Below are 12019 nucleotides of genomic sequence, written 5' to 3' on the forward strand. Positions count from 1 at the left end.
ACCCTTGATCCAACACTGCCGTCGTTCCCAGCCCATGGCACTGATGCCACATCCAGTCTCTTCTTAAAAACCTTCGGGGACGGAGAATCCACCACTTCCCTGGGCAGCCCATTCCAATACTTGATTACCCTCTCTGTAAAGATTTCTTCCTAATATCCAACCTAAACCTCCCCTGGCACAACTTAAGACCGAGCCCTCTTGTCTTACTGATCGTTACCTGGGAAAAGAGACCAACCCCCACCTGGGTCCCCCCTCCTCTCAGGGAGTTGTAGAGAGTGAGGAGGTCTCCCCTGAGCCTCCTCTTCTCCAGGCTGAACAGTCTCAGCTCCCTCAGTCTCTCCTCATAAGACTTGTGCTCCAGTCCCTTCCCCAGCCTTGTTGCTCTTCTCTGGACCTGCTCCAGCCCCTCAATGTCCTTCCTGAACTGAGGGCCCAGAACTGGACACAGCACTCCAGGGGTGGCCTCACCAGTGCTAAGTCCAGGGGAAGAATCACTTCCCTGGACCTGTTGGCCACACTGTTCCTGATCCAGGCCAGGATCCATTGGCCTTTTTGGCCACCTGGGCACACTGCTGGCTCCTGTTCAGCTTCCTGTCAATCCAAACTCCCCAGGTCCCTCTCTGTCTGGCTGCTCTCCAGCCACTCTGCCCCCAGTCTGTAGCGCTGCAGGGGGTTGTTGTGGCCAAATCTGTCATAGGAAGCAAACATGTTGCCATATCACTGTCTTTCTAACTGCAAACTATAAGTAATTATCTGGTGCTGCAGGTTGTGTAATGTATTGGAATAGTTTATGATCCTTTGCCAGGAAAAGAGGACAATAGGGTATGTGTATGTATGTAAAGTAAATGTGATTAAGTAAATGTCATGCCATCAATGGCTTTTCAGATATTTCATACTTGGGATATCTGTCCTGTTTTTATGTGCAGGGCTGTGGAACTGCCTGACTGTTTGAAGATTGTGTGTCAGTTGGCCACCTGGAAGGGGAAAGAGGTGCAATATTGTATTTAAAATCACGCCTTTGGACCCAAACTTTCATGAATGTGAGTGACTATGAATATTCTGTCCTTGTTTCTGAGACATTAAAAGTGACTTTTGTGTCCACATACAATACTAATTTTGTTTTTCTCACACAGAAGGAGAATCAGAATCACTCCTACTCCCTCAAATCATCTGCTTCTTTTAGTGTTATCGAGTTCCCTATAAGAACCTCTCCTTTGAAGATATCCACAACTCCACAGTAGTAAGTCATTTACATCCAGCTTGAGTTACTTAACACTTATAACTAATACAAAGACAACTATTGTTGAGGAGCATTTTTGTGCCTTACTCTAATTATAATTTTACCAGCTATTTGATTCGTATATTAATTTCAGTTATACACATAAAATTGAGGGTAAAACTAAGACTAGAGTTGACAATATTTGTATCTTTAAAGACTTAATTGAAAATGAAAAGAAACAATGGTGAACAGTCCTAATGTTCTTTTAATGCCATTGTGTTAGAGAAGTATTTTACCTGAAAATTGTTTTTCTGCTATAGTAGCACTATAGCTTGAATAATGGACCTTTATTATATTTTATGAAGTATTATGTGAATGAGGAACAAAAAGAGCATCTGTGCCCCAGAGGGTTTCCAAGAGAAAGCAGACAGGGTGCAAAGAGAAAGGAATATATAGGCCAGTTGATTGGGCTGCCAATTAAAAGTTTTGGTAAGCACTATAGCATTTAAAGGTCTGAAGAAAAGGTTGAAAAGGACTGTGATGGATTTGTTTTCGAATATGGTTCCTAATGTCTATTATTAACTGGTCTTTTTCTCTCATAAGCCTTGTGAAGTTGATTTTGTTTTGAGAATACTGCTTTTTAAGAAAAAAAACCGAAACAAAAAGCCCTGAATTGCTTTTCTCTAACTCGCAAATATTTCCAGATTCCTACAGTTTTACTGAAAATCATCAAGCATTACAGAAGATACGCTGCCACATTATTACTGATGGCAAAATGCAAAACCAAACAAACCCCAACCCCCTGTTTTCATTTAATTTTAAAATCCTATTAAACTTGGGTCAGAGAAGGCTTTATGTCACCGTTAATCTGTAGCTTTTTACTCCTGTTTGGAGTGAAAAAGTAATTTATACTGGATTAAGATTATAATGTCTACAGGATCAAGATACACAAGACTTAAACTGCATGAATGAACTCAGCTTGTCATGGGGTGCAGAGTGTGATTTATTGTGTTTTTCTGTCAGGTTACTACAACTATTACCTGGGGCATTCAACCACAGCCTATGCCGGTGCCCGTGTGGGTTATAATTTTGGCTGTCCTGGCAGGGTTACTGCTCTTGGCTGTTCTAGTGTTTGTTATGTACAGGGTAAGTATTGTCTTTTTTTTCCCTACTAGTGATGTGTCATTTCTTAGAGTGCCAGCGGTTTGCAGAAGTGCCTTGGTCCCCTAATCATCTGAACCAGTGAAGCTTTTGGATAACCAAAAGCTTTTCAGCTTTGTCAGGAAGAAGCTGAATAAAAGAGGATGTGTCTGTGATTGTGCTGACTTATTTGGTTTAATTTTTCAGCTGATGTTTGCTGCCTTTGGAGGTCAAAAAATGAGGAAAAAAGGAGTAGGAAATAAAAGTAATGTAATCAGTTAAGAAGGAAAGAGAAAGGAAGTGTATATTTGGCAAATCACAATGCAATTTCTTTATTCTCCTAATCACAGATGGGCTTTTTCAAACGTGTGAGGCCACCTCAGGAAGAACAAGAAAGAGAACAACTGCAACCACACGAGAATGGGGAAGGAACATCAGAAGCTTAAGCAGAGTTTTATCTGTGAGACATTCTGAAATGTCAAATTGCCTGCATCTTGGTTACAAATATTGGCTTCTCCATCACAAAAAAACCCCCAAACACTTACAACTGCAGAGCTGCTGGTCTCGGCATCAGCACCTGCAAAATAAGAGCAATATATTTAAATCCTCCTTTTTGTATTAATTCTGTTCATACCTGCAACTAATGCAGCTGCACTGACTGGTGGGTGAGAAAAACTCACCTGATATGTAGTGCTTTGACTTTGCTTACTGGGATACAGGACACATCATCTTTTTTGGTTCATGTACCGACTTTCCATGAATTTCTACATGGATTCTGCATTTGCTCTTGAAGCCACCAGTTTCTGTAGATACTTGTTTCATGACACGTTTAGTTTCGGTTTATTTTTGTTGGAGTACACTACATTTCATTTTCTAGCTCTTCAAAGTTAGTTGCACAAAAAAAATGAATGTAGCTTGTTTTACAGAACTGAAGAATGTTCTTTGACCTGTTAACTCTGATGACAGTTTTTTTTCTCCTGCTCAAAAAAATATGAAATATTCAGTGGAATCATTCACATCTGATAGCTATTCTTGTTGCCCTGCCTGCTTAGTGGTTTGTCTTGTGGTTTCCCTCTAGATTTTACAAATACTGTTCTCCCTGGGTTTCTGACTGTGGGGATTGAGCCTACAAACACAAAATGAGCAATAGGAAGCTGAGACTGATGTCCTTTCTATGGGACTTAGGGAAAAAATTCAGGGCGAGATCTGAAGACTCTGCTGTGTGTTTCCACAGAGCAGGATCCAGGTGTTGCACAGAGTTCTTGGCAGCACAGACTCATTCACGTCCTGCCAGGGACAAGATGTTGGATTGTGGATGCCCACAGACATGTCTGAGGAAATTCATAGCCTGAATGTCTACAAGACAAACCTCCACAGGGTTTGAAATGAAATCTGTATATTACTTGGATTGAGTTTTGGTTTCTGGCAGTGGAGGGAATACTCTGTGACAGGTTACCTGGTGCAGGAGCTGTTGTTCATTCTCACATTTTGTGGTTGCCTGTGCCTGAGTGCAGGATGGAATAACATAGGGAATGTTTGAACCAGGCTACCTGCCAGCCATGTGGATCCTGGCCACACTCACACCTGCCTTGCCTCCTGCCCTGAGAGAACAGTGAGCTTGTCAAATGAGGCAAAGCAGAGCTGGCAACAGGAAAGGTTTTGAAAAGAGGAGGTTGATGTGCGGCTTATTTAATTTCACTCATTCATTGTTTCATTGGCTTGTTTCATTTCACTCATTCATTGGATGTTTCACCTGCACAAAGAACATTTCATTGCACAAGACATTTCGTTATGTTCAACACATTTCATTACCAGAAAAGACACTAAATATTTTGTTTCACTGTTGTTTCTTTAAACTTACCGGAAGGTCAGTGGTTGAAAGCCACAGCCTTACATCATTCTTAGCCTATTTCCCTCACCACTGGTGTAGTAAAGTGAAGCTTCTTACACTTCTGAGAGAACAGAAGAATATTGTCTGTGCTCTTCAGTAAACAAGTAACTACAAATTAGGAGGTGGTTCAGCTTGTAACCACGGGTAACTGTGTTGCACAGATCCTAGAGTGGACTAAACTGTTGCAAAGGTGCCGTCTATGAGAAGTTTATAATGTAATTTATTCCCCAGAAGGGAATAAATTACATTATAAACTCCCTGTGTGCAGCCCACATACACAAAGGAAGTCTTCTACTGTATTTACAGCACTGAGATTTCTATATAGACAAGCTCTTAAAAGGAGAAAAAAATCTAGTTGGTTTGGTTTTGGACCTTGGGGTTTTGTTCAAAGCTGCTTCTCCCCCATAAATACTGCAAATCCTGCTAAACCCCAGAATCCTCTGAAATGATCAGTTTGATTCAAGTCTTATTTCTGCATCCTTTCAGAGGTTTAAAATCCACAAATGGATTTTGTTGTTAAGTCCATTCTTACTCTCTGAACCATGGTGGCATCTGAGCCCTTAAGGAAGACAGCACAAAGTCTGTGGGGGCCAGTAGGTACACCAGATGTAGGCTTGCATATTTATCCATTTACATGGGTTTGTTTTAGACAGTTTGTTTAGATACAATTACTTTATATGAAAGGCCATAGGGCGTGATTTCAACTGAATTTTTGAGGTCTTCAGTGTGGCCAAAAATGCTTTATTTTTACCTTTACTTTTAAGTGTTGTTACTAGTTCTGCAGTAAAGCATCAGGAGTGAGGTTTTAATCCTGGCCTCAAAATGTGTCTTTGATAGAACAGCATTTCACTTCCTTGGAGTTCACACACTTTGTCAACTGATTATCTGTGTGCAGGGAGATTGGTTTTACCCAGGCTTAATCTTAGTAGGTTAAGAGGTTTAAGAGACTGGCAGACAGATTATAGCTCTAATTCTTTCATGTGTGCTTTCATTACATGTACACACCACGTTGACTTGAAATTTATGAGACTACTTGCATGTCCAGGCGTTATAAGGAGATTAAAAAACTGTTTTAGAGAAGCACCACCAAGATCTCTCCAGCTCACATGGAAGGGTACTGCAGCATTGTTAATGCCAGTGCTAACTGCCTCCTCATTTTACTGTGCAAACTGGAAAACTCATTTTGCTGACTTTCAGGATAAAAAGGTACATTTTATTGGTACAACTACTGTAGCTACAGAAAGTTTCTTCCATTTTTGAAGTTACATAAAGTAGTACTTATTAAGTTGATTTTTTTTTTTTTATTTCCTGCATTCTGCTGGAGAGTAAAAGCAAATAGTTGCTTCTCCCACCTCCACGATTTCCAGTTTGGTTAAAAACCCCACAGGAGCACAGGAGGGTACAGGTTACTTGGTGAACACAGATGTAACCCTTAAATTCAGGTTAAAGTAACATTGTGTTTCAGGGAGGTTCCGAACTGGAAGTTTTCCCGAGTGGGGATGCAGGAAACATTTGGCAGCAATAAGACTCCAGACTTTGTACGTCCTCGTGTCAATATAAATTTCATACTGACTTCCAGGTGTCGATGTATTCTTATAGCAAATATTGTAGAGCGATGTTAAATTTTTTTAAAGAAACTTTTAGAAAATGTGTTTTGGAATGAAATTAATGTCTTTGAGTGAAAATTGATGTGCATAAGATGCATACTGGAAGCATTTTTAAAAAAGTACAGAAACAGAGAATTAGCCTTCTTTTGAGAGTTCTGTTTCAGAAGCATATTTTTTATGAATATAAATCAGCAGCTATGTAATTATTTAGACAATAAGAACATTTTAAAAGAGCTATATCTTTTATAATGGAATATGAATTTATATAAGTACTCCAGTTGCAATTATTGCAGCATCTCATGATCAGTGAAGTGATTTGTATACAAAATGCATATTATCTATTACTATATCTGACAATATTTTGAAAATGTAAAGCAAGGAACCTAATTTATAGATTTACATCTCTTTTGAGAACTATGAAATTTTGGAGATAGATTTATTTTTTTTTTTTTAAGCGTGACTGTAAAGGTCAAGTATGGGCTATGTTTATCAATATAATTTGAAATCTTTGAGGAAATTTTTGTATCGAGTTCATACTTTTATTTGTCCCATTTTTCTGTTTTAAATTTTGATTTACGTGTTGAACTTCGACTTGCATAGTGTTTGTGGAAACTTTAAGAAAGTTATTACTTATGCTCTTTCTTTATAAAGCATTTATTCCAAGGAAATATTTTAAATATTAATTGTTTCTAAACTTGTGTTCACACTTAAAATAATCTTTTAGGTAGCCTGTTGTGGGTATATTGAAAATAATTTTGGCCATAATCAGCATTCTCTTGGTTTTGAAGGATTCGTGTTGCACTTATTTTTTGGCAACAATTGGCTTTGTTGGTGGTTACCCTGATGGTATTTTCCCCACACCTCACAGTCACAGAGCAGTGAAAATTGGGTCAGGTTTTGTCTTTGGTCCAGACTAACGGATCCTTCCGCGTTCAACGCGGCTGGCTGTTAACGAGGGGGGGAAAAAAGGATTTTATAAAAGCAAAATGGAAATCCAAACCACGCAAAGGTAGTGGCAGACACCCCACATGAGCCTCACAGCAAAAAGGCTGCGGTTTGTCTGTCTGGGACATGGGAAGAACCTGTTGGTTCTCTGTTGGCAGTGGCCTCCTGTCAGGACCAAATGCCAGTTTGGGTCATGATGATGTGCTGTGCTCAGGTCTAGGTGGGGTCTGAGCTCTTGGTACTGAATCTCTCGGTTCAATTCCCACACGAGCAGCTCCAGTTGGCTGCCGAGTTGTTCATTTTGTTTGCCTGAGAAGAGATGTAGCATTTGTTGGCCTACACTGTCTGTAAGGACAAACAAACCCGGTGTGTCCAGCTGAGGTGAGGAATGAACAGAACAGGATGTTTTTGATCGCCCACATTGGGTGAAACACGATGTATATTCTCAAGGTATCCATTACTAACTGAAGTTATTGAGGACTGGGTACAATTAAGTCATCGTGGAAAGTTCAATTAGAGGCTGTACAACAGTGGTTTTGAGTCTGTAATATTACTGCTGTTTCATATGTGATTATGGTATTTAGGATTTTGGGTGTATTTTTTTTTCCCAGCGTGTAGGATTTTAATGTAACACAGGAAATCTAACCCTTTCATGCAATGACCTTCTCCAGATATGCTGCATTAAAGTTGAGTAACTTGACCCCTGGCTTTTGCAAAGTGATTGAAGATTTAACGTAGCATTTGAATCTTCAAAAAACACTTGGACAGGTTTACCTTTTCTAGTCCACAAAGGAAACCTGTATTTGCTATTATACAACTACGCTGAAAATGTAACATTTTATTTCTTTGTTAATGGAATTTTTTTACCTTTTTGATTTTTTGTTTGTTTGTTTTGCTCGTGCATTAAATCAGAAGAGCATTGTTTGCACAGGCAGGAACTTAACACACTAACAAGAGTGCTGCATTTTGTGTTTCTTAGTCATGTAGTAATACTTGTAAAATAAATGGGAATATTTTCAGTTACTCTGAACTGTTTTCAAGGTCTTCGGTACATTTAAGGAGAGCAATATACATTTGAAGTCACCTTATTTTGTATTAAATTATAAATTGTGGAAAAAAAAAACAACAAGTGGGTATTGTGGCACAGTAATTTTGTACTGTATGAAATATGTAGCTATTAAGCTATGGTTTTCCTTTCAAACCCTTTGTTTCATCCTAATGCAAATACTGATTGTTTTTATTAGGTTGTATTTTTCTACATATGTATACAATTTCCAAATATTATGATTGGGTAAATTGCGAAATGTAGCATTGACTTGATTCTGATATTTAGAATTTTGGAATAAAATACCTCTTAATCAACAGGAATTCCGTGTTTGTTTTTTGTTTGTTTTTTTTAATCTGAGGTGTATTTTTTTAAATGCATTAATTCACCAGCAATATTTTGTAGTATAGTTTGTAATATAAAGATATTTGCTCAATACAGAAAGATCACATTTACACTACTTTTACATTCTCAGCTCGAGTGGCACATATTACCTTCAGTCAAAAAAATTGTAATCACAAGCAAGAAGAGAATCTATTCCACATAATTAATATTCTGCCTTGAGAAAATGTTGGTTTCCGACAACAATTTTTGATATACTGCAAATTAACATTTTAGATTTTATAGCTGCCATATCACTGTAGAAATTGGTGACAGCTTGTCCTTCGGTTAGGAAAATTCCCAAAGAATTAGTGTTTTCTTTTCTTGTTGTATTATTAGTCTAATGTGATCTTAGCATTACATTTTTTTTTTCTGATTTACAGTCATACCTTTGTGAGTGGGCTGGCAGTAACTATTTTGTATCACAATAAAGGCTACATGTTTGTTACGTTGCTAGAACACATATTAGAAATCAATTTTGATACTTTTGAACCCTTTAGAAAAACTCTAACTGCTGAGTTCCCTTAATCACTAGTAGAGAATTTGTTAACCTGAAGAAAACTGTCATATCTTGAGGTTATTTATGCTTTACAACACCCACTGCCTCCACTGGAGCTGTGCTGCTGTACACTGTCTGGATTTCATCCTTGCATACATGGATGATATTTATTGCTGATAATAGTTTGTAAATGAATTACTAATGCATTAATACTTTATGACATATTACTACGTTAATGTTTTTAAATTGCCAGTTGAAGAACTTTTAAGAACACCTGGAAATCCTTTATTTTTTTTAAGCATTTGTATGAACTTCTTGTGAATATATTGTCTCTGAATATATTAAGGTCAGTGCTGTCAGCCCATCTGAGTAGCCTTGAAAGACTGCAGGAGTTACTGCTGGACATAATTCCTCAGGGAAATACTCAGGTAGTTGAAATAAATACTTACTATCAGCTTTCATCTCTTTTTCAAAGAAAATTTGGTTAAGAAAACATAATCTTGATTATATTTTTGCTGGAATGAGTGTTATTCTGTCCTCTAGTTTTTCTTTGTAATTGATCTAAATATAGTGCAAACAATTAATTTCCACATGTGCTATTCCCCCTTTTGGAGCCATTTGCAAGAGAGCTTGTTATGAAACATTTAACAGATTATTTTCTTTTCTCCCAGACCTTTATAAATGAATAATTGCTCATATTCATGTCATCAACTTAATTTAAAATGTTCCAGCCGCCAACTTGGTTCAACTATTCTCTCAAAATAAAATTTTATCTTGTTAAAAGCCCAAGCCTGCAAACATTTGGAAATGAACCGTATGTGATCCACCCTTTCTTAATACTACAGATACCCATCAGATAAATTCATAAGAAAGGAAGCAAATTGCTCAAAGCATGAGCAAGTTTTCTGTAGACCCTTTTCTTCTACTTGAGGACACACAATGTTGCAGGGAGTCCAAGATGACTTAAATTGTAACAGTGGCTGTGCAGAAACAGAGGCTTTTTCTTTGCAGTTCCCAGATAAAGGTTGAAATATGAATCCTTGGTGAGAGGATGTTAATTAGGATGTTAATTCTATGTCAGTCCCAAATTTATTTGAAGTCATGTTAATGGCAATGAATTTATTACCTTGGACTTTACAGAATGACATTACATCATAAGGAAAAATACATTAGATTTTTTTTTTTTTAGATTTTATAACAGATATGTTGGAAATATGCACGATAACCTGGCAGTTTTCCTTTCAGTATGGGAAAAATTATACTCCTCTATAGTTTGTAACTCTATTCCTCTTGTTTTTCCCTGCAATGAAGAAATGTTCTGCGATCTGAAAACTACAGAATTCGGGCCTAGTATGTTATTGTGCCTAAAATTAAAAATTTTATTTGGCTAGTCTTTGTTTTATTAAAGAGTAAATCAAGCGATCTTATACTTTTCAAAGAAGTTTATATTCACTGCTCAAACATACATTAAAAATTTATTACACCCAGTTCTGTGACACTAACAGTCATCATAACTGTATTTGTATCTCCTAAAGCTTGATTCTCCACACAGGCATCTCTTTACCTTATTTAGATGTTTACTCCCATTAATAGTCCTGATGCCAAACATTACACATATTTAGGATAACGGGTGCACATGGATAAAATTGGAGTGAGAGTATATTCCTGAATGGAAGTCCAGAAAAGGGCAACGAAGCTGGGGAAGGGTCTGGAGCACAAATGTGATGAGGAGCGGCTGAGGGAGCTGGGGGTGTTCAGTCTGGAGAAAAGAAGGCTCAGGTGGGACCTCATCACTCTCTACAACTCCCTGCCAGGAGGGTGCAGCCAGGAGGGCGTCGGGCTCTGCTCCCAGGCGACAGGACGAGAGGACATAGTGTAAAGCCGCACCGGGGGAGGTTTAGGTTGGACGTTAGGAGGAATTTCTTCATGGAAAGGGTGATTAGACATTGGAACGGGCCGCTCGGGGAGGCAGAGGAGTCACCGTCGCTGGAGGTGTTTAAGGAAAGACTGGACAAGGTGGTGGTCGGTCACGGTTTGAACGTGATGATCTCGGAGGTCTTTTCCAACCTAACCCACTGTGTGATTCTGTGAGTCGGCGGTTCAGTGACCGCCGGCGCCAGAGCGAAGGCGCTTTCCGAGCTGTCACCAGGCAGCGCCGGCCCCGCAGCGCCGGGGCCGCCACACGCGCCCTGCCCTCGGCAGCGAGCGCTGGGACCGCCGCGAACGCCGCCGCTCCTCGGGGGGCTGAAAGGAACCGAGCACAGCGGACAGCGGGCGACTCCCCCGCTACCGGCGCCTGAGGCGGCCCCGCGGCCTCCCCTCCCCTCCCCTCACAGCGGCCCCGCCCGCAGCGGGCCCCGCCCGGTACGTCCGTGGGCGGGCGGTGCTGCCGCCGCAGTGCCGGGGCCGCGGCCGCCGGAAGCTGCCGGAGCCGCGGGAACCGCCGGCCCCCCGCAATATGCCTCCGCTGCCTGGGGCTGCTCGCCATGCCGGGCTCCTGCGGGGCGCCTCTCCCCGCTGCTCCCGGCGCTGGCGGCCGCGATGCTGCTGCTGCTGCTGACGGGGCGGCCGCCCCCCGCCGCCGCCGCCGCCGCCGCCCCCCGCCCGCAGCAGCAGCGGGCGGCGCTGCCCGGGGGCGCCCCCGCCGCGGCCTCAGGTACCGACCCCCCTCCTGCCCCCCGTCCCACCCTCCCCGAGGGCACGGCCCCGATCTCCCCGCGGTCCTGCTCGCCCGCGGAACCGGGCGGGGGGCGGGCGGAGGTCCCGCACCCGGCACGGACCGCTCGGGTTGGAGGGAGCGGGATCTCCGTGTGCCGCCGCGGTGGGATGGTGCGGCCGGGGTGGCCGGGAATGGCCCCGGCGACCGGGCAGTGACCTGGATGGGGATGCGCCCTCGGGCGCCGGGAGGGTGGCCTCGAGTGATGGGGCTCCAGGGATTCCTGTTGGCTCGCAGCAAGGTGTCTGTGTGTGCATAAATATATATATGTATATAAAATATTAATATATTTGTTTCTATATGTATTTATATCACTGTAAAAATAAACCATCTCGTACGTGTTCAAGCGTCTTGAGCCTGTCAAATGAGTGATGGGGCTGGTGAGCTCATTAGTTTTTGCATCCCTTCTGCAAAACAGAGAAATACATCATTTATCGAAGAGTATAAAAATAATGTGCTGACTTCAGTATTAGGCTTTAGTAATGTGGTCAAATATGTGAGGTTATCCATTTGCATGACTGAAGCAAGTGATAAGGTGTCTGTTCTGTCGCTTAGTTTAAAAAATATGTGTATATC

The 12019-nt window shown here is 41.2% G+C and overlaps 2 protein-coding genes across 2 annotated transcripts in view; both read left to right on the forward strand.

The window, feature by feature from the left end:
• The window catches only part of ITGAV (integrin subunit alpha V), a 44317-nt gene extending 36147 nt beyond the window's left edge, over nt 1-8170 (forward strand). The window contains 5 exon segments of the mRNA XM_032692676.1: nt 927-1040; nt 1134-1191; nt 1194-1240; nt 2243-2365; nt 2710-8170. Of these exon segments, the coding sequence (XP_032548567.1) occupies nt 927-1040; nt 1134-1191; nt 1194-1240; nt 2243-2365; nt 2710-2805 (438 nt within the window). The 3' untranslated portion in view covers nt 2806-8170.
• A 3007-nt stretch (nt 8171-11177) lies between these two features.
• The window catches only part of FAM171B (family with sequence similarity 171 member B), a 34692-nt gene continuing 33850 nt past the window's right edge, over nt 11178-12019 (forward strand). The window contains exon 1 of the mRNA XM_032693453.1: nt 11178-11383. Within this exon, the coding sequence (XP_032549344.1) occupies nt 11269-11383 (115 nt within the window). The 5' untranslated portion in view covers nt 11178-11268. The remainder of the gene's footprint in view (nt 11384-12019) is intronic.

This window comes from Chiroxiphia lanceolata, chromosome 7 (genome assembly GCF_009829145.1).
Source record: "Chiroxiphia lanceolata isolate bChiLan1 chromosome 7, bChiLan1.pri, whole genome shotgun sequence".
Classification (NCBI taxonomy): Eukaryota; Metazoa; Chordata; class Aves; order Passeriformes; family Pipridae; genus Chiroxiphia; species Chiroxiphia lanceolata.